General features: G+C 36.2%; 1 protein-coding gene across 2 annotated transcripts in view; it reads right to left on the bottom strand.

Moving 5' to 3' along the window:
• Dhx40 (DEAH-box helicase 40) overlaps positions 1 to 6,645 on the bottom strand; it is a 43,786-nt gene extending 37,141 nt beyond the window's left edge. Inside the window, exons 1-6 of one of the 2 annotated variants that reach the window (XM_078042345.1) lie at positions 6,449 to 6,645; positions 5,466 to 5,633; positions 3,490 to 3,635; positions 1,815 to 1,934; positions 1,374 to 1,601; positions 225 to 291 (exon numbers count right to left, since the gene is read on the bottom strand). In XM_078042345.1, the coding sequence (XP_077898471.1) occupies positions 225 to 291; positions 1,374 to 1,601; positions 1,815 to 1,934; positions 3,490 to 3,635; positions 5,466 to 5,633; positions 6,449 to 6,560 (841 nt within the window). In that variant the 5' untranslated portion in view covers positions 6,561 to 6,645. The remainder of the gene's footprint in view (positions 1 to 224; positions 292 to 1,373; positions 1,602 to 1,814; positions 1,935 to 3,489; positions 3,636 to 5,465; positions 5,634 to 6,448) is intronic. The other variant, XM_078042344.1, reaches the window with a different exon arrangement.
• Between the last annotated feature and the right edge of the window lie 16,076 nt (positions 6,646 to 22,721).

The following is a 22,721-nucleotide window of genomic DNA, read 5'->3' as shown; positions in this document are numbered from 1 at the left end:
CTTTTGTAAGGTACAGGGGCATATGCTTATAGTCCCAGCTACTCAGGAGTCTGAGGCGGGAGGATTGCTTGAGCCCAGGAGTTCAAGGCTAGCCTGGGCAATATAGAAAGACCCTATCTCAACAAACAACAACAACAAAACCCCACAAAAAGTAGACATTTTTAACAGCAAAAACAAAAACCCAAAAGTAGAAGACATTTTTAAACCTGGTATGGGACACTTACCAGTTAGAAAAACCAAGATGTCTCCAGCCATTTCATTCAAATGGATATCCATGGTCACTTTCACAATCTAAAGAAAAAAAATACAACTGTAATATACTATAGAAATACAGTCATTCCCCTACTACTTTGTCCCCTTGCTCCATAGAAAAGTTAAATTTGGTTCTCAAAAGTCCTAGGACCCTAGAAGATATACAATTGATCAATATATGAAAAAAAAAGTTCAACTTCTCTAGTAATTAGAGAAATGCAAATTAAAACTACTCTAAGATTTCATCTCACTCCAGTCAGAATGGCAGTTATCAAGAATACAAGCAACAGTAAGTGTTGGCGAAGTTGTAGGGCAAAAGGCACATTCATACATTGCCTGTAGGACTGCAAATTGGTGCAACCAATCTGGAAAGCAATATGGAGATTCCTTAGAAAACTTGGAATGAACCACCATTTGACCCAACTATCCCACTCCTCAGTCTATACCCAAAAGACTTAAAAATTGCATACTACCATGACATAGCCACTTCAATGTTTATAGCAGCAAAATTCACAATTGCTAAACTGAGGAACCAACCTAGATGCCCTTCAACAGATGAAAGGATAAAAAATCTGTGGTATATATACACAATGGAATATTACCCAGCATTAAAAGAGAATAAAATTATGCATTTACAGGAAAATGATGGAGTTGGAGAACATCATGCTAAGCGAAATAAGCCAAGCCCAAAACCAGGGACTGAATGTTTTCTCTGATAAGTGAATGCTAATCTGTAATGAGGTGTGTGGGTGTGTGTGTGTGGGATGAGTGGAGAAACTTTGGATGGGGCAAAGGGGAAGGAGAGGAGGGGCAAAGGGGTAGGAAAGATGGTAGAATGAGATGAACATCATTACCCTAGATATATGTATGATTGCACGAATGGTGTGACTCTACTTCATATACAATCAGAAAAGCAAAAAATTCTGCTCCATTCTGTACAATGAATTGAAGAGCTTTCTACTGTCATGTATAACTTATTAGAACTAAAAAAAAAAAAAAAAAAAATCCTAGGACCCATGAGGGCTGTCATTAAAATAGTAGAGAACAAATGAATTACAACACTACACAATTAACTAGAATCACAGATATAAAAAAGACATAAAAATGACACCAAGTAATACCGCTTGAATATATGCAGTATTTTCTCTATCTCGTGGACCAATCAAATTGCAGAATTTCTCTCTGACTGGATAAAGCCTTCCAGGTATATCAAATATTGGACAATTTCCAAAGAATGCAGAGAGCTTGGCCAATTCCATTGTTGCGGACATTACCACCACCTTTAAATGCTCCTTCCTATTAGGAGACTTCTCCTGAAATAGCTTCTTCAATAAGCCAAATAAGATATCCTGAAAAGAAAAATAAAGTCTAGTAAGTCACAAGTGCATCTGCCAATCAAACTACTTTAAATAGATTATTATCCCAACCAAAGAACTCCTATTTTAGTAGAGTAAAATATAAGAGAAGGCAATTTTCTATTCAGTAAAGAGCAAACCCAAACAAGTAAACTACGTGCTAATTAAAAAAAAATAACAAAACTGAAAATATATTAAAATACTCACTGTAGTTAGAGTTCTCTCATGGGCTTCATCCAAAATAATGACACTAAACTTGGTAAGATTTGGATCTCCCAAAATATGTTTCAGTAAACATCCATCAGTCATGTATTTGATTGCTGTTTCCTAATGTTCAAACACCAAAGTATATCAACTTATAACATCACAAAATTCACTACTACTTCTACAATGAAATTTTTAACCAAACTGTCCAGACATTAAATGATTGAACCAATCTGATTAAATAAAAGTGTATATAAAATAGTCTAACAAGGACATTAAATTATGAAACTGTGTGGCCTATAAAGATAAGGAACTAAGGTGGGTGTTTTGGGATAAAGTAATACAAGTAACCTTAAAGAGATACAAAGAAGTCAATGGAAAGTGACAAGACAATGCCATGGCTTCAGGTAAGCAAGGTGTGGGAAACAACAAGGAAATTGGATTCATCTGTTCTCTTAGCCACTACTTAGAGGACTTAGGGGAAAAAGCAGAGGAAATGGTAAGTGTATACCACTCACTCTCTTCTCTCCCCTACCCATTCTATTAAAAAGAAAAAAAAAAAAATAGTGTCACTTGCCTAGCATTAAAATGAGGTAAGAATACAGCCCAAAAGCTAGCGATAACAGCATTGACATTCATAAAATAATGAAGGAAAAAGAAGGAAAAATCCACAGGCATGAACACTAGAAAGGAAGACAGTATTCTGGAGAAAACCATTTGATAGCCACTTCTACTAGAAACCATATGTAAATCAGGGATTGTTTTACATCTGACATAGGACTGAGAAATCCTGAAGAAATTTAAACTACCTGTTTATTAAAAAGAAAACAATTTTGAACTTGGTGGCATGCATATAGAAGATGCTTAATAAATACTAACTGCCAGAGCTGGGGTGGCTTAGTAGTATATAGTATAGCACTTGCCTTATCTAGCATGCTTGAGATACTGGGTTCAATCACCAACACCACACACAAAAAAACACCTTGCTGACCTTGTTAATTAACTTGTCAGTTTCCACTGACTTCAAAAACACAAACACACAACACTGAATAAACTTTTAAAACATGCTAAGTGAAATAAGCAATACACAAAGTTCAAAATATTGTGTGATTCCACTTATATGAGGTACCTAGGTTAGGCAAATTTACAGAGTAGACTATAGGTTACAGGCGCTGGGTGGGGTGGGAATGAGGAGTTTATCCTTTAACAGAAACAGAGTTCTTGTTTGGGATGAGGAAAAAAAAGTTCTGAAAATAGTGGTGATGGTTACACAACAGGTTGTACAGTACTTAATACCACAGAATTGATTCTCAAAGTGGTTGAAATGGTAAATTTTGTCATGTACACTTTACTACAATAAAATTTTTAAAAAATATATAAATATAACCAACATGTCAAAGAAACTTAGGGCAAAAAAGAAAAAAAGAGAGAAAGAGAAAGAGAATCCTAACAAAAATAAACCTGTCACTTAAAAATTAATTCAACAGGGAAAAAATGGGATAAATACCACACTGCAGAGGTAAAACATTAACAATGAACAACCAAAAATTAATTCTAATCTGAGGCTTTGTTTCTTTAAAATACATATGGAATTTTGAGGTTAAGAACCTTATAGAACATTTTATTCTTTTTCTGTAAGTTTATAGTAGTTAAACAAATAGCAACAAAACTTTTATACCTTAGAGCTGCAATCATCAAAACGAACTTGGTATCCTACTTTGGATCCCAAAGTGCATTTCATTTCTTCAGCAACCCTCTGAGCAACTGATATGGCAGCTACTTTTCGTGGCTGAGTCACACCAATCATACCATGCTGTGAAAACCCTATCAAAATCAGGGGTTAAAAACACCATGTTAATAATTGCTTCCACCTACCAGAGCTAAGTCAATAAATACAAAGCACTTTAATATTTCCAAAGAAAAATCTCACAAGTAAACAACAATCACACTATGGAAATAAGAACTCATATTCATATCCATTCTATAACTATATATTTTTTTAAATTAGGTTTGAGGGACTTTTGTTTTCTTATGGGTTTTTTTTCCTTCTAATTTCTATCTAAAGACTTATTCCAAAAAGCCCGGGCATTCGTGCGGCCTGGGTTCGATCCTCAGCACCACATACAAACAAAGATGTTGTGCCTGCCAAAAACTAAAAAATAAATATTAAAAAAAAAAAGATTCTTATAGGCATTTTTTTACCCTTTAAAATCTCTGGAAATGGGGATGCATCTCATAATCAATTTTTTTTTCTTAACTCTATATAAAATAGCGGTGTGTCTTAAGAGATGGCATGTTAAATTTGATACATTAGAATAAGTTAACATAAATTTTAAATTTTGGCTAGGTGTGGTAGTGCAGCCCTGTAATCCCAACAACTCATGGAGGCTGAGTAAGGAGGACTGCAAGTTTAAGGCCAGTCTCAACTTAGCAAGACTCTGTCTCAAAAAATAAAAAAGACTATGCCCAGCAATACCAAGTTCATCCTATCTGAAAACAGCTCTCTAGCATGTGCTCTCTATAAATATTACAAAACACCCTGAACTTCACTTCAAATAAAATCAGTGCAATCACCTTATGTGGACCATTTAGCATTTTAGTATTATTTCAGTGTAACAGCAAAGTAATTGTTGGAAAAGTGAAAAATTGGTTATTTGCTCAAAGAGAAAATAAATAATTTGTTATTTTCTTAAAAAAAAAATAAATAGAAATAGGCTACTGTGTAGATTGGGGAGGATAGGTTGATGGTAGAACACTCCTGGTTTCTGCCAAAAAGAAAAAAAAATTTAATTTTTATGTAAATCAATTCTATATAATTTTGCTCTTTACCAACCTTATACAGAAAGTTTTTTCCATACTGAAGAGAAAGACATTTTATGGGTAATTTGTTAGTTGGCTAGGTGTCAGCTGAGTCAGGGAATAAGTATTTACTTGATCATGCTCTGAAGAAACACTAATGTCAGCAACAGATGTCAATATTCCTTTGCCCTCAAAAGCAACAGTTAACAGCTTATTATAAGACAATCTTCTTCTAGAGAAGAAAATTTCTAGGGCTGGGGATGTGGCTCAAGCGGTAGCACGCTTGCCTGACATGCGTGCAGCCCGGGTTTGATCCTCAGCACCACATACCAACAAAGATGTTGTGTCCGCCGAGAACTAAAAAATAAATATTAAAAAATTCTCTCTCGGGGCTGGGGATGTGGCTCAAGCGGTAGCGCGCTCGCCTAGCATGCGTGCGGCCTGGGTTCGATCCCCAGCAGCACCACATACCAACAATGATGTTGTGTCCGCCGAGAATTAAGAAAAAATAAATAAATGTTGAAATTCTCTCTCTCTCTCTCTCTCTGTGCCCCCTCTCTCTCACTCTCTCTTTAAAAAAAAAAAAAAAATTCTCTCTCTCTCTCTCTCTCCTTCTTTCTAAAAAAAAAAAGAAAGACAATTTCTATCTACCTGTCATTCCACTATAATATTACGTTAAAAATGAAAAAATTTATCATCCGAACTAATTACTGAGTCTGAAATAAGCATAAAGAAGACCCAGGGAGAGCATGCCAAGAGAAATAGGACTGTAAAACAAGCAGTGGGCATTTACGTGAAACAGAAGTCCTATTTGCCCCAAAGAGGCAATTTTTAAAATACTTCCAATAAAATTACCTGCTTCATATAGATATTTTGGGAGTTGAGTTGTTTTACCACTTCCTGTATTTCCAGTAACAATAAGGAATGAATTGTCCCTCACTGCTTGAATAAGTTTTTTTCTTTGTTTCTGAATAGGAAAAGTTGGAGTAGTTCCTCCCTCTTGTGATGTGCATCCTTTCTCTTCTGGAACGATAGGAAAACAATTGTGCAATTTAAAGATATTTCTGATGATATCTCAGAATTGAAAACAAAAAAGGCAATAGAATTCTAGAACTGGAAGGGATCGATTCAAGACTTTTCAGTTAAATCAACTGCGTACAATTCGTAAGTGAAGCTTTATAAGCCCGGAATAACTTTTTAGTAAAATCTAACATCTTCAGCAGTGGTTAAGGCTTAACTCAAAGTACTTGACAAAGTAGGTCTAGCACAAGGCAATGTAGGTGCATGCATACCTACACAGACGCACAAAATCCAATTTTATTAAACAATAGACCAAAAACTGGAACACGGCAGAAAACTCTCAGCTGAATTAGAAGCCACCTGTGTTTGCTTCTGATTCATGGTTCAAGTTAGGTCCCTGTTCAGAGTGACTGATATCCCAGAAGGCCAAGTGGTGGGTAACCATGGAAACTGGCTCCTGGAAACTGGCTCCCTTCATACCGTACCCAAAGGCAGGCTGGCGGCCCGACGAAGGGGGTGGGGGAGGATGAATGGGTAGAGAACAAAGGCTTTATGAGCCTGTTTAACAGAAGAACGTTTTTCGGCTTTGGGGTTCACTTTTTTGTCCCCAGCGAGGTTTTCACCCAACTTGGGTATGGGACCGCCCCCCTCTAAGCCAAAGTGCTCACTGGACGCAAAGTTCGCCTCCGGCTTCCAGCACCAGGAGAACGCCCCGGCTTCCTCCCCTGCTATTCTCTGCTGCCAAAAACAGACTTTTATCCCCCCAAACCCCCGTGCCATAACTCCCGCTGGTTTCCGTAGCGTCCCGCGGACCGCACCTCTATCAACGATGGAAACAGCAGAGGGCCGCTCTTCCTGGAGCTCTCTTGACCGCTCACCCTCCTCCAGCCGCCTTGGCGCCCTGCCCGCGACGGCGGGAAACCGGGACATAGACCTGGCCCGGAGCGGAGGTGAGTACGTCCACTGATCTGGGGAGATGGGAGGGGAAAGGCGAAGACGCGGCTTGATGACGTAGAGGTGTTTACTTCCGCGCGTGCGACTCGAGGTGAGGGGAGGGGGAGCGGCTCGATGACGTGGCGCGGGGCTAAAACCCCCTAGACCCGTGCGCGGGGCATGGACCGAAGCCGCACCCCTGGGTGTTTCCCGCCAGCTTCCACGCACGTTCTGCCTCGGGCCGCAGAAGCGCTAAAGGCCAGTTCCTGGTCTTCCTCTTGGGAGCCAAGAGGCGCAAAAACACCTCCTTTTTTCTCCAGTGTGGTCACTCGCAATCTCTTCTGCCTTCACACAGATGACTTGTTGTGACCCTTTGCCAGATACTGGAGCCATTCTACAGTATGGCCTTAGGCAGCTCATTCTCACATTTATGGATCTGAAATGACCTGTTCAAGATGCGCAGTTCCTGAGTTGCCGGGCTGAACTTCTCATTGTTTCCAAAGTTTACTTCTCCCCTTGCTGTTTCATTTTCTTCCTAGAACCCTGCATGTAACTTGTTTGCATGTTTTCCCTTCCCTTTGAAAGACCCTAGCCCAGTCAGCCTAGTTACCTAAGGCCAAGATATGAAACCAAGATACCAGACACGCCATAAACAGGTTCAGGCACCAGGCATGCTCTCCCGACAACCGGTTGAAGAACAGAGCACCCGTATCCTGAGGCATAAATGAATAAACCGGAACAGATAAGCAGGAACAGAAAGAATAGAATGCAGACCAGTGGTTTTTGGAATGCAGACCTGTACCCCCTAGGTGGCCTATATGCTAGATTTAAACAAACCAATAAGAAACCTGTTGCTTCCCGCGCGCGCGAAACCTGTCCCAAACCCTATAAAAATCTCTGTATCCCCAAGTCCGGTGTGCCAGTTCACCAAAGCTCCGGCTGAGGTTCTGCTGGGCACCCGCAGGCGCCTGTGTCCCAATAAACCAACCTCTTGCTTTTGCAGCCAGTGTTTCGTGTGATTCTCCTTGGACAGGGATACGGGGGTCTTTCATTGGACGGGGGTCTTTCACCTTCAACTAGAGGGGAAAACACTGTAAAAGCCCAAACTGTAGAACATCATTGTTCACCCAGCAGCCAGCACGGTGACTCAAAATGGGCAGTCGATATTTGTTGAATTCGCTGGATAAACGAAGGAATGAATAATTGATCTTAGGAGTTGATCTTAATAGATGTACATTCGTTGGAAACCTCAATAACTGATCAGAACCTGCCAATTTTGTAAATAATGTTGACTATAACAAAATCAACACAATATAAAGAAGATTGCTTCTTAGACTTTTCGGTCGTTCCTGCTGTGGTAATTAACCAAAACCTATTACCAAAGAAGTCAACTCAACCCAGAGCAACGGTGCAAGCCAAGCCGGTAATCCCAACGACTGGAGAGACTGAAGCAAGAGGATCACAAGTTTGAGGCCAACTTTGGGCAACTTATCAAGATCCTCGGAAAGATCCTTGATGTCTCAAAAATGATGATGATAAATGGAGATCATGGCTGGGGATGTGCTCAGTGATAGAGTACCCCTGAGTTCAATCCTCAGTACAAAAAAAAAAAAAAAAGGGTCGAGGTGGGTGGCAGTGGCAACTTAAAGCTATCATTTCACCATCAACCCCTCTCTGAACAGACTTGAAAAGACATACTATAAGGTTATTGGAATCCAAGATTTAGCTGAGATTTAATTTGTACTTATGCCAATTTCTTTAGAATGGGGCTGATCAACATCTACTAAGATGCTTTTTTTTTTTTTTTTTTTTTTTTTTTGTGGTGCTGGGGATTGAACCTAGGGCCTTATACATGCAAGGCAAGCACTCTACCAACTGAGCTATATCCCCCAGACCCTAAGATACAATTTTAGCAGATATAAATGACACCAAATCTGGTAGAAGTAGAACATCTTCAGTTTCAAACTCTCATCCATTAAGGGCATCTCCCAACTTTCTGGATTCTGTTGTGAATTCAAAATATTACAAATCAGGAAAAAAAAATACTGTACAGACAAAGGAAGGTATTGGTGACTTCAGTAGGTAAGTACTTCAGTACAAGGCCAGTTATACATAATAGTATCACTTTCTTAAGAAAATGTGCAGAATCACCATGCATAATGGCACACGCGGGTAACCGCAACCACTGGGGAGGCAAAGGCTGGAGCATAATGGCACACGCGGGTAACCGCAACCACTGGGGAGGCAAAGGCTGGAGAATCGCAAGTTCAAAGCCATCCTCAGCAATTCAGCAAGGCCATAAGCAACTTAGCAAGACCCTGTCTCAAATTTTTAAAATAAGGGCTTGATCTGTAGCTCAGTGATAGAGCACTTGCCTAGCACATGTGAGGCATTGGGTTTGATCCTCAGCGCTACATAAAAATAAATTAGTAAACAAAGATTATTGTGTCCATCTACAACTAAAAAAATGTTTTGTTTTTTTTTTAATTAAGATAAGGGCTGGGGATATGGCTCAAGAGGTAACATGCTCTCCTGATATGCGCAGGGCGCTGGGTTCGATCCTCAGCACCACATAAAAAATAAAATAAAGATATTGTATCCACCGAAAAAATAAATATTAAAAAAATTTCTCTCTCTCTCTCTCTCTCTCTCTCTCTCTCTCTCTCTCTCTCTCTCTAAAAAAAAAATAAGATAAATAAGCAAGTAAAGAAGTCTGGGGATGTAGCTCAGTGGTAAAGAAATCCTGGGTTAAATCTCAAGTACTAAAAAACAACCAAAAAACAAATGCAGAATCATTTGAAACTAATAATGGTTACCATTTACTAAGCAATTGCTTAGTTACCATTTACTAATCAATGTGATTTCCTTTATTCTTCACAAAAATTCAAAAAGGTAATTTGTTTACAATCTCTAATTTTCACAAGTAAGAAACAAGTCTCAGAAACTTACCCTTCATGACAAAGCAAAGAGGTAAGGGGGCCTGGATTCAAAATCACACTAATAACCACTATATTCAGTGAAAGAGGGAATTATCTAGATCTTAGTACTTAAATAATGTATTTTCTTCAAATGTTCCTAATTACTGTAAGGCTGACCTTATTCTTATATTCGAACCACCTAAAAAGAGTCTCCAAAATAAAATATACAAGCCAAGAAGGAAGGAAAATAAAGTGAAAAACTCAAATGGAGTTTAACATTGTTCTTTTTACAACAAAGGACATTCAAAACATGTTACCATTAATAACCATGTGCTTGGGGCTAATCCAAACTGAAAGATTAACAGTTATTTCCTGTCCAGTGAGTTTACAAATTACAATGGCAAACAAGACACAAATAAAGAGTAAAAATAGAAAATATATGGGTTGAATTTCGGAAGAAAGGTCAGTATCCCCAACAACACTGAATCTATTTCTTGTTATCTTTGGATCACAAGAAAAATCTGAAAGAAGTGATATTTAAAGAAGTGTGAGGACTATGAATTGCACCCTGCTGCTATTGCTTCATGAGAAGTCTTTCAAAATGTTCTTGAAGCCAAATAACCTGTTTCTGAGCATCTAAAAGAGTCAGGAAGGAGACTCAATATTAAAGATTTACAAAAATGGAATAGAATTGTTAAGTCATCTTTAGGAAAGAAAGGAAAGTATGGGACCACTGTCGTGGTGGTTAAAAGTAGTTTATGTAGAGAAAAAAAAAGAAAGAAAAAGAAAATTATCAAAGATATCACTAATACAACAACAACCAAAGAATTAATGACACTCGACAGATGGTGATATGTAGAAACCTAATAATAATGGAAACTAAATGCTCACAAGAAAGAGTGAGCTATGATATCAAAATATATGGATATTTTTTGAAGGGGGGTACTGGGGATTGAACCCAGGGATACTTTACCACTGAACTATATTCCCAGCCCTTTTAATTTTAAAATTTATAAATATATATATATACATATATATGTTTGTGTGTGTCTGTGTGTGTTTTATATTTTTGTTGATACAGGGCCTAAGTTACTTAGAATCTTGTGAAATTGCTGAGGCTGACCTTGAACTTGCAATCCTCCTTCTTAACCTTCGGAGTCACTGGGATTGTAGGTGTGCTCCATGCACCTGGCAAAGTATATGGATTTTTTTTAAAACCCATCAATTTGACCGAAACAAGAGTTGTTTTGGTAAAGAGAAGTAGACAGAAGCCAGAATGTAAGTTGATGAAAAAAATAATTAGGGAGCAAAATGTACTTAATACATTAGGAGAGATGTCTGATTAGAATCCGTGAAGGTAAATGAAAGGGAGAGAAAAGAATATCTGGAAGAAAATGTAGCTGCTACAGCATATATGTGATGAAGAAAAGACTTAGTCAATGAGATAATTGAAATAAAAGTACTGATGAAAGAGAAACAGCAAGTTCACATTTTTTAAAGAGAATCCACACTGAAGGAAAGAAAAAACTTTTAGTCAAGATTGGTATTATAAATCTGCACTTGTGGGAAATTTGTATCCCAAAATATGAATCTGATTTGATTGGGCACTGTGGCACATGGCTATAATCCTAGTGACTCAGGAGGCTGAGTGAGGAGGATCGCAAACTCAAGGCCAGTCTCAGCAACTTAGCAAGAACCTATCTCAAAATAAAATATAAAAAGGGCTGGGGTATAGCTCAGTGGCAAAACGCTGCATGAACACACAAATATATAAGTACACACATACATATATGTGCAAATCTGATTTTTTCCCCTCTGTATAGTCTTCTCCTTTTTCTAGCTCACTAATAAACCAAGAGACTTTCTTCCTCCTCAACCCTCACCAAAGCAGAAATAACTATTCAAGGTTACTGCTGACTAGAGGAACATTCTAGAGCCTCCCATGCTTGTTAAGAATCTGTTTACTTTCTCTCTGTAATAGATAAATCTGAGTCTTAGAGGAAGGCACAGAGAGGGGAGGGTATAATGAGAAAGGAAGAACTGACAGGAGGGATTAAGAGTCCTCAAAATGACAAAAGAAAGGATTTTGTTGTTGTAGTTAGAAAAACACTTCCCCTTTAAAACTAAACAAAACCAAAACCCTACAACCAGGTTTTCATTGAATAGTCCTGTATACATGTTTACATGTAGACCTCAAGAGAGAGGGAGGTAAGTTTTATATACTTTAGAGGGAATATAAACATGAAAAACCTCCCTCTGTAAACCAGATGGAATTAGACAAAAACAAAACAAAACAAAAAAAAAAACTGGGAAATTTGCAATGAGCCAGGTAGTAGTGACTTGCCTGCCTTTGATAGCATATCCTATTAATTTGTAGGTTAGGGCTGGGGATATATAGCTCAGTTGGTAGAGGTCTTACCTCATATACACAAGTTCCTGGGTTCAATCCCCAGTACCACACACACACACAAAATTGTAGGTTATTAGCAACTTGGGGATTTGGAGGAAAATAATTACATGACCAGATTACTGGGAGACATTTCCCACCTTTCTGTCCAAAAGAGATCATTATCAATCACACTTTCTTCTCTTTTAAATCTTATGTTTTATATGCCCAGATTTTAAGATTTGAGTATCACAGGGCCAATAACCAAGCAGACAAACCATTCACTGATGTTATTTTTTAATAGAAATTGAAATCCTTCTAAACATTATTCATGAAAATTAACACTTTACATGTATGCATATAAAATTGGGTAAATGTGTGGAATTCTCATTAATCTACTGGCAAATAAAGCCTCTTCCAAATGAAAGCTCCAGGGTTTACTCTAGCTTTACATTTATTCGTTCATTTATTTATTCAACAAATATTAAAATGTACTTATAAGTACCCTTTTTAGTAGCCACACAGGGACATAAAAATATGTGTAATCTATATAAGATCATTACCTTTAATGAAATTACATGTAATGAAGGAGATAAAATATTTCAAGGAGGAAAAAGGTAGCTAGAATCATCAGGGAAGGCTTCTTGGAGTTAGTGGCATTTGAACAGAGCTTTGAAAGTGGGGGAGATTCCAGTAAATTATTAAGGAAAGGTTCTAGACCAATTTCACAAAAGTATTAATAGCGCTGGGCATGGTAGTGCACACCTGTAATCCCAGCCAATTTGGGAGGCTGAGGCAATAGGGTTATGAGTTCAAAGCCAGTCTCAGCAGCTTAATGAGGCCCTAAGCAACTCAGTGAGACTCTCTAAATAAGATACAAAAAAGGGCTGGGGATGTGGCCCAGTGGTTGAATGCCCCTGAGTTCAATCCCCAGTACCAAAAAAATAGAAGTGCTAATAGAGCAATGGAAATATGATTATTATTTATTAAGAGTTATCAAGAAATATGAAAAATTAATATTCTAGCTCTAGCTCTGGTCTCTGTAAATCTTTCAGTTGCCTGAAGGTGGCAAGCTGGGTTTATATGAGAAACTCAGCATCAACATTATTTGAAAGAAAAATGAAACTATTTCTCTGAAAAAAAAAAAGAACTTTCATTGATATTTAGTTCATAAAATCAAAAAGTGATAAATATAGCAATATAAGTAATCATTTAAATATTATACATATCTATTATTACTTAAGGCATATTGTATTTTATATTACAGGTGTTTTTCATTTTAATCTTTAAAAATTTATTGTCATTATTGATTTCTCAGTTATGGTATAATTTTCTCATAGGAGAAAAAGAAGCTTACACTTGTATTACTATTAAAATTTGTGATTAGCATTGTGAAAAACACTTTAAGGGGTGGTCAAATTTATTGAGACATAAATTTCCAAATACCATAATTAAAATACCAAAAACCATAATTTATTAAGACATAAATTTCCAATCACCATAATTAAAATATGAAACTATTTCATCACCCTTTCGAATTTCCATGTGTCCCTTTGTGGTCAGTCTATTCCTTCACTTCCAGGCCCTGGAAACCACGGATTTATTTTCTGTCTCTTAATTTTGCTTCTTCCAATATGTTTTCCATCATTCATATGGTATGTAATCTTTTGCCACCTGGCTTCTTCCATTCAGCATAATTGCTTTCAGATTTATCCATGGTGTAGTGTGTATCAATAGTTTAATCCTTCTTATTGAGTAATACTCTATTGTATGCATGTGCCACAATTTTTCATCAATTCATTAGTTGAGCAACATTTATGTTGTTTCCAATTTTTGATGGTTATGCATTAAGTCACAATAAACATTCACACAGAGGCTTCTGAATATATACCATAAGTTTTTATTTCCCTTGAGTAAATACCCTAGATGTGGAATTAATGCATGGAATAATAAATGCATGTTTGTAAAAAAAAAATGCCAAACTGTTTTTTCTTTTTCTTTTTTTTTTTTTTTTTTTAGTTGTAGGTGGACATAATATCTTTATTTTATTTATTTATTTTTATTTTTATGTGGTGCTAAGGATCAAACCCAGCACCTTGCAGGTGCTGGGCAAGCACTCTACTGCTGAGCCACAACCCCAGACCCCCCAAAACTGGTTTTTCAAAGTGACTGCACCTTTTTGCACTTCCACTAGTCATGTGTGAAACTCCCAATTGTTCTGCAACCTTACTAGGACTTAGTATTGTCGATTTGTTTATTTCTTTCTTTTAGCCATTCTAATAGGTGATAATAGCATCCCATCATATATATTTTCAATTTGCATAACTCTGTGACAATGGTATGAATTTTTTATGTATTTGTTTATAGTCTACTTGTACGTTGACTCATAGCTCTCAGTTTATTTCATGTGGTAGCATCAAGTTTCTGAGGCATTTTCATATAACACTGTCTATCTTCATACTATCTAGAATTATACAGTTGTAGGCTGTGGAGAGTGTTACTTCCTTTGTAGAGATGAGGACACTGAGACTATAAGACCCTCAATGACTTGCCAAGGTCAAATGGAACAAAGTCTAGGGTATGGCTTTCCAAGTTTCTAGGCCATTGTATTTTCCAGTTGTTTGTATCTTTCCTAGTGAATGTGCCACTGACTTTATATATTAAATACAGATAATTGCTTCAGTAGTAGGCTTTTATCTAAAATTTTATTTTCAGTGCTTTTCCTTTTAGTACCTGATGTTCAACAAAGCAAAATTATACCTAGTTCTTTTTTTCCCATATTTTTATTGGTGTAGTATAGTTGTACATAATGATGAGATTTGTTGTTACTTATTTGTACATGCACACAATATAACAATATAATTTGGCCAGTATAACTACCCAGTATCTCCCCTTTCCCTCCCCTAAGCCCAATTATTACAGAATACATGTTAGGTTTTTTCCAGTGCCACTGGGTTTAGAAATCTCATCACCAAGTACACACACACATACACAAACAAAAACAATCTAGACAGGGATGACTATAATGCAAGATTTTAGTTGGTAATTCTAGAACTTCGCACATATGCATGATTTTTACTCTTTGTATCAAATTACCTACATGTCTTTTTATAGACAGAAAATTCACTTTTTTTTCTTTTACTATGTGAGCCTTTTTAGCAACCTCATAGGTTAAATATGGATAATCCAGTCTCACCTGATGCAACAAAAATATAGATATTATTACTAAAGTATCAGAAAGAGGAATCCCTAGATGCAAAGTGGGAATGTAAATCCACAAGAAAATGAAAAATTATTCTATGGAGATGGCCTCTTGCAAAACTATGTTCAGGGTACAAGGAATTTCCATAGAGTGAACATGCTTTACTTAACATGAGCTGACGACAAAACTATATACCACATGAAGAAGCAAAACCATCATGAGGGAAGCCAACAGAGAGGGAAACTGTACCCTACAAACTAGAAACAATAGGAAAATCAGAAAGAGATAATAAAACAATCTCTTTTTAAATCATTTAAAAGATTAAAAAAATAAAAACCAACTGAAAACAAAATAAATAGTACAAAACAAACAAGCAGTTCTGGAAAAAAGGATCAAATTAAAATATAATGAAAAATTAAAATATAATAAAATTAAACATTAAGGGATTAAATTTTTAATTTAAAAATATTTATTGAAAATGAAACCTCAATGGACAATTTAAACTAATGCAAAATAAATAATGAAGTAGAAGACAGAACTAAGAAAACCACCTAGAACATATCATGTAATTTTGAAGACATGGAAAATAAGAAAAAGAAGTTCAGAGTTTGAGAGGATCAAATGAGAAGAACTAATATATTTCTAAAGGAGTTTTTTAGTGATGAGATAGACAGAATGGGGAAGAAGCAATATTTGAGTAGATAATCACTGAGCACCAGACAGAAAAACATGAGAATTGTATACATCTAAACAAAGTGAAACACAGAACACAATGGAAAGAGAGAAAATCTTAAAAGCAATAGGATAAAAAAAGATTTCCTACAAAGAAACAATAATATTTTATCAGCAGATTTCTCATCTTTATAAAAATAAAGGAGAAAAGATAATTGAATGGTAGACATATCCAGATCACTGAAAGAAAATAAGGAAGAAGTCTGTTGTCAAAGTATCATCCAAGTGTTAGTGAAATCAATATTTTTTTTTCAGAGAAATACTAAAATAGTTTATAATAACAAATTATTGCTTTAAATATACCAAATATATACTTCATGATGAAGTAAACCTAGCCCAGGAAAAAGTATTTGTTTTAATTGCTAACAAAGAACAGAATAGGAAAGCTAGTTAAAAAAATATTGGAACATATACATTAATATTGACTATTAAAAATCACTTTTGACAAGTATTTCTAAGCTGAGAGAGTTTTTGAAATGGTAAACCAAATTACAGTAATGACATGAAGAATGAGAGGGATCAACTCTCTAAGATTATACATTATTCAAAAGAGGCTGATTACATATTGTTCAAAGAGGCTGACAATATCTTACACCCGATTGAGTGTGCATGCTATAAATTTAAGGGTGTCGGCACGGTGCCACATGCCTGTAATCCCAGTGACTTGTGGAGGTGGGAAGGCTGAATGAAGCAGGAGAATGGAAAATTTAGTAACATCCTCAGCAACCCAGTAAGACCCTGTGTCCAAATAAAAAGGACTAGGGATGTAGCTCAGTGGTAAAGTGTCCCTGGGTTTAATCCCTAGTACCAAAAATAAACCAAAAAAATGAATAAATAAACATAAGGGTAAATGCTGGATGAATAAAAAAAAGTTTACATTGTTTCTCCTTATAAAGAGAAAAAGAAATAAGTTTTTGTTCATTTTATCATTGTGAAGAAAATATACTTGATCACCACAAACTTCCACTGGAGAGAAGAAAGAAAAATGGATTTAAAAAAGTCTAAAAAATAAATATTTAAGCTTCTATGTAATTACATTGAGAAAAAGATATATTTTCTAAAACTGTGTAAGTCTATAGGAAAATAACAAGCTTTGCTTACTGGCACTTTTTTCTATATCACATAAAGCTGTGTAATTAAACCTGAAACCCTACTTGTTTACTAGAGAAACTCCTTTTTAATTCCATAGTAAATAATGGCTAATATTTTTAAACATAACTTTCATGCCAGTAGAAGTGTGTTTGGGGGGCATGAAGTATAAATCAATAACTTTAATAGAAGGCAGAAAAAATGTTTAAAGGAAGTAAATAAAAGCATGGTAAATAGAAAACACAAAATAGGATAATAGAGATAAATTCTGTATCAGCAAAGTTACAAAAAAATATTATCTACAGCATAGTACTGTTTATATGAATATTTAAACATAAAAATGTTTATAGACATAAACTTTGTAGTAAAATCATAAAAACATGAAATATACATTAACATTTGAATAATGGTATTCTGCAGTGAGTGGGGAGAAAAATGAGATGGGAAGTTTGCTTCAACTATATTTGTTTATTTCTTTTGAAACAATCAAAAATAAATATGGCAATGTTATGATTTATTATTGGGCACATATATGTTTATAAGGTTATTCTGTGTCCATTTCTGTGTGTCTGAGATATTGGGTATACATTGAAAACTCACCCAAATGTTATCTAAACCTCAATAAATAAGTCCACTTATGTAAATGAGCAATTAAGTATAAACATCTTCTCTCTGGCTATGAGGATATTGACAAAACTTGCAAAATTGTATTTTCCATGTCAATTGCAAACATAGCCTATCAGAAAGTCAATATACTACACTCCATGTCTTCTTGGATATCTCTAGGATCACTTAACTACTGCAGATAAGTTGAAGGTAGAAGATCCTTGAGATCCAAGACTGTATTTGTGTTCATTTACAAAGGATCCAAAAATACTCCCTGCCACAGTCTGGCTGGGCACAATTCAGGAGCCACTTGTCAAGCAAGAAGGAACTTTATTTTTAGAAGCACAAGTCCCAGCATGCAAGCTCTTCAGGAATTCCCTCAGAGCCCAACTGCCACCACCTCTCTTCCTGGAGCACCTCAATCGGCACTCTTCCTGCCCTTGAGGCCAATTGGCTGGGTCATGTGGGCGGAGCCAAAAGAATCCCCCAATGAGCAGCTCCATGGTCTGAAAAGGCGGGGAAACAGCCCAATGAGCGTCACCCCAGAGGAGCCAATCAGCTGGAAGTTTGCTGGGGCTGCTGTGAGCCAATCAGCTGGAAGTTTGCTGGGGCCACCGCCTGTGGCTCTCAACAACTCCCTTCACTAAGGTTTCATGTATTTTTAAAAGAAATAGAAGAATATAAAACATAAAATACAAAACACTGTCTCGTAGGAATTTTGGTCTTTCATGTTGTTTTTCTGACGACCCAGAGGTTCAAGGCAATGTGATCTTTTGTCAATAGGAGAATTAAATGATTTTTTTTTTTTCCTGAAGCTGAGAAGACAGAGAAGAGAGAAAAGGGCGAAAACAAAGATAAATGAGAACTGGAATACATTCTTCTTTAATGTAACTCAATCTCAAACTTCAAATAGGGATTTTTTTCCCCAAAAGTCATTTTGAAATTCAGCTTTAGAAAAGGCCTAAAGAATGTATGAAATATGATATGTCAAGAACTATGTAATGTTTTGAACAACCAATAATAAAAATAATAATAAAGAAAAGAAAAGGCCTAAAGAATAAGTAGCCTCAGATATGGAAGTCAAAAATTTCATTTTTCTCTCATCGATGGTCAGAATTTTTGAATTTTGGCATATTAAGGTTTTACCATTCTCCCCTTAAAGGAAACTGAAACAATATTGGGGAAGAATAAACAAATATTTTATAAACCCCAGTCCCAGCTGCCTTGCAGCTACCCTATCAGGAGCCGCCTCCTATTTGTCATTTTTGCAATACTAGGAATTGAACCCCAGGTTCTCTCACATGATAGGCAAGCACTCACGTCTTCAGACCTAGGAACTACTCCTAATGGATTCTTTCAAAAAGCAGGGGAAAAAAAAATGCCTTTTTTTTTTTACCATTATGTCTGAACATATCCTGCTGACCTCCTTCCACTAAAGCAAGAGGATATATAGAACACCCCACCCAAAGAAAAAAATAGATATGAGGGATGGAGAGTGGCCCTGAAAGTGGAAAAGAGGAGTTAGATCTTGTCCTGGGTCTTGAGCACATTTCCCCAAGGCATGTTAAATAGCATAAGGAGAATGTTGAAGGCAAGGGCATCCCTTTGGCTTGGTCCAACATCCAATATAGTGGTAGTTCAAGAGTGACAGAACTGGATGGATGGATGGATGGATGAGCCTGAGGCAGCAGTAATCCCATTTCTCCAAAGTCCGTGGGGCCTACAGGGTACGCCAGTGATCGATCACAGGAATGCAGAAGAGTCTAGTGGAAACGAGGCTGCGGTGTGTAGAGCAGATAGCTAAAGCAAAAGTTCCCAGTGATAATGTCAGCATGCTGTCCAAAGGCCAGGTGAGTTTTGTGACATCTCAAAGAGACCATGATTCTATAGACACACTGCTCTGCAGCAGAGACAAATTTAACCGAGGTCCCTCCTCTTCTTGCCACCATTAGGTCACAAATCCTTTTATACAACTAGACATTATTTTGAAGAGAAAGAGGGATAAGAAAAAGAAATGTGAAATGCTTTGCACTCACCCAAAAGAAAACGTATTATTCAAAAGCAACTACTTATTTAAATTAAGAAGGATTTTTATCTTAAATTGACAAGTTTGGGTTGGGTTGTTTGCCGTCTCCATAGAGAAAGGCAGAAGCTTGCAAGAAGAATTAGGTCTATCTTAGAAAATAAAAAGCAATACTTTCTTTGCATATTGAAATTATAATGTGGGTAAATTATTTACCCAATTATGCACATTTTTATAGGATGATTATTCCTGAGGTTAACATTCTTTCCTGATTTGTATGTATTATCCCTTTTGACCAGTAGTCCCCATTGTATTGCCCAAGGAGGTTCCAAACACAATACTAGTTTTGTCTGTTCTGGAAATAGCAGGTGTAAAGCATGAAGAAAGAGACAGTAGGATTAAGAAAAGATTCAGTTATTTGTCATCACAAGAAAATGCCCACCCTTCCATTCTGCCCTTCTTTTAAATTGGTTCCCTTTCACTATTCCTTTGCGCTTACAATTAGGATCATAAAAAGCCAGGAGGAGCATGGTGACCACCATCACTCACCACTGTGACGGTTCCCCTGGGTAACACAGATCATTTAATGGTCCTGCCCCAGCATCTAATAACAAAGGAAAAACACATGGCAGATCATGATAATGATTTTGTGTCGTTCTGTAATGATGAAAGAAAAACCCGATCTTGCATAATAATCGCTTTGTTATTCACAGAATCTAACTGGCATATTTTCTCATGAATTTTAATATGCTGTCCATTTTCTCACTACTTAGCCCCACAATTCTCCCAGAGCCTTTGCTGAGCATGGTTCTCTTATCTCTTACTTTCTTTTAATGATGTAATTATTCTATCTAAACCAAAAGATTTTAGGGTGTTGCCTTTTTATTGTATTAGAGAGCTGATCTAGGTTGACATTAATTAACCTGGAAAGATCAAGTTGTGCACTTGAAATTTTTGCACAATTTTTTTCCCTGTACATGTTATTTCATTTTAAAAAGAGTTTATTTAAAAAAAATATCTGGAACATCCTTTGACCATAAATTTGTTCCTTTTTAAAGAATTTTAAAGAAACTGTAATTAGTGGCATTCATGAAGGTACAGAATTTTGTTTAATGTTCTCAAAGTTGAGGTAACATCTTTAGTGGGCACGATTCATATTGAAATTCAGGTCTGTAGTATGTGTAGTCTCAAAATTATATAAAACTAGGCTAGATTTTTAGCTATTTGAGGATACAAACTTTCTTACTTATCATTATATTCTATGAAATATCTAGCTCAAGGACTTCCAAATAGAAAGTCCTCATAAAGATTTGCTTCATTTAAAGTATCTTTCACAGAAAACAAGTCAGTGATTGTTAGGGGCTTGGGGAAGAAGGAGAAAATTGGTTTCAAAGAAGTATAAGGAAGCTTTTTGCAGTGATGGAAATACTCTACATACTGATTGTGGTGGTAATGATTGTATACATTATCAAAAATTACCCTAAAAAATGGTGAATTTTATTACACATAAATTATACCTCAATAAAACCAAGGATCTTGTATATATATTTGGTTCTCTTACAGGAAATAACAAACAATAAATGTCATTAACAAATAATTAGCTCATTCTTCATCTGGACAAATAACCTGGTTTTGTTATCAACCATAAAATTCCCAAACTCTTGATTGAATGACCAACAGTTTATTAAATACTATCATATGTTTGACCCTATTTTGGGTGGTTTACGCTTTTTTAAAAATTCTTGCACTTACAAGTACTGTTAAATAAAAATTATTATTCCTATTTATTACACACAGAGTCTCTGAGAATTTTGGTAAACTTGCATGTGATCAGCTATTTTAGTTTTTAAAAAAATCAATGCATGCTTAGTTTCAAAGAGGCTAAACTAAACACTTATTTATGGTTTAGGAATTCTGAGGAGTCAGATGATTTTGTCCCAAAAGTACAAATGTTAATAAAAAACTAAAATTTAAATTCAGCAAATAATTATTTGCTTACTTTGTGTCAGGAACTGTGCTAGATATTTTAAGCAATACAATGCTGAAAATATATAGTCTTTGCTTTCAAAGCATATCCTATACTAAGTAGACCTGAAATGCATAAGTAAGTACCAATAATAGGCAAAACGTAGGGCTACAGTAAGATTAGAAATAATTTTACGTTAAAAAAGGGAGTGCCTTCAACTTTGGCTAAGTTGTTTGATTTAAAAAACACAACCAATCACCAAAAAGAACTGAAAGTTTCAGGCTTAGATGATTGTAAGATTTTTTTTCCCCCTAGTGCTGGGATTGAAGCCACAGCCTTGAACATGCTAGGCAAACTCTCTACCTCTGAACTACACCCCTAGCCTGATTTTGAGATTAGAGAAGGAAGAGGAGGAGGGGCAAGGGAGGAAGAGGAAAAGAATGAGGAATTGTTTTCCTTCCCTATTCTACCTATTTATTCTCAGTTCAAAGTTTATCTAATAACCCATGAGTGTACATGGCAAGATACATACATTACTTATACTTTCACAAGGTTACCTCTCTTCTTCTTTATGCTGGTCTCTTCTCAGGCTTCCTTCACAAAGAGGCCTTTCCTGACCATAATACCTAAAAGAATATCTCTATTTGTCTCCATTTCTTTATTTTTTTTTCATATCATTAATCACTATCTGATATTAGACTAAGTATTTTGTATTTATCACCTGTCTCCCCCAGTAGTATTTAACCTCCTTGAGGGAGTTGGGTGTGTATCTCTGTGGTAGAGCCTAGCATGCCCAAGGTACTGGGTTCATTTCCTAGCATCACAAAAAAAAAAAAAAAAAAAAAAAAAGAAAGAAAAGAAAAAAAAAAAAAACTCCCTGGGGAAAGGTCTATATCTTATTCACTGTTGTGTTAGTCAGCTTTTTGTTACTATGACAAAATACTTTAGATAATTAACATATAAAGGGAAAAGGTCATTTGAGCTCACAGTTTTTCAAGTTTTAGCACATGATTGATTGGCCCCATTGTTTCAAACCAGAAGCAAGGCAGCACATCATTGTGAAAGTACATGGCAAAGCAAAATCTTTTACATTATGAGACAGGGAACAAAAGAGAGAGTGAGGAGGTTGCCAGGGTTCCACAATCCCCTTCAAAGACATCTCCTTAATGACCTAAAGACCTGCCACTAGAACCCACCTCTACCACCTCTAAATAGCACCACCTTGGGGACCAAGTT

This window comes from Ictidomys tridecemlineatus, chromosome 3, assembly GCF_052094955.1.
Source record: "Ictidomys tridecemlineatus isolate mIctTri1 chromosome 3, mIctTri1.hap1, whole genome shotgun sequence".
NCBI lineage: Eukaryota > Metazoa > Chordata > Mammalia > Rodentia > Sciuridae > Ictidomys > Ictidomys tridecemlineatus.
This window is presented reverse-complemented; position numbering and strand designations above follow the sequence as displayed.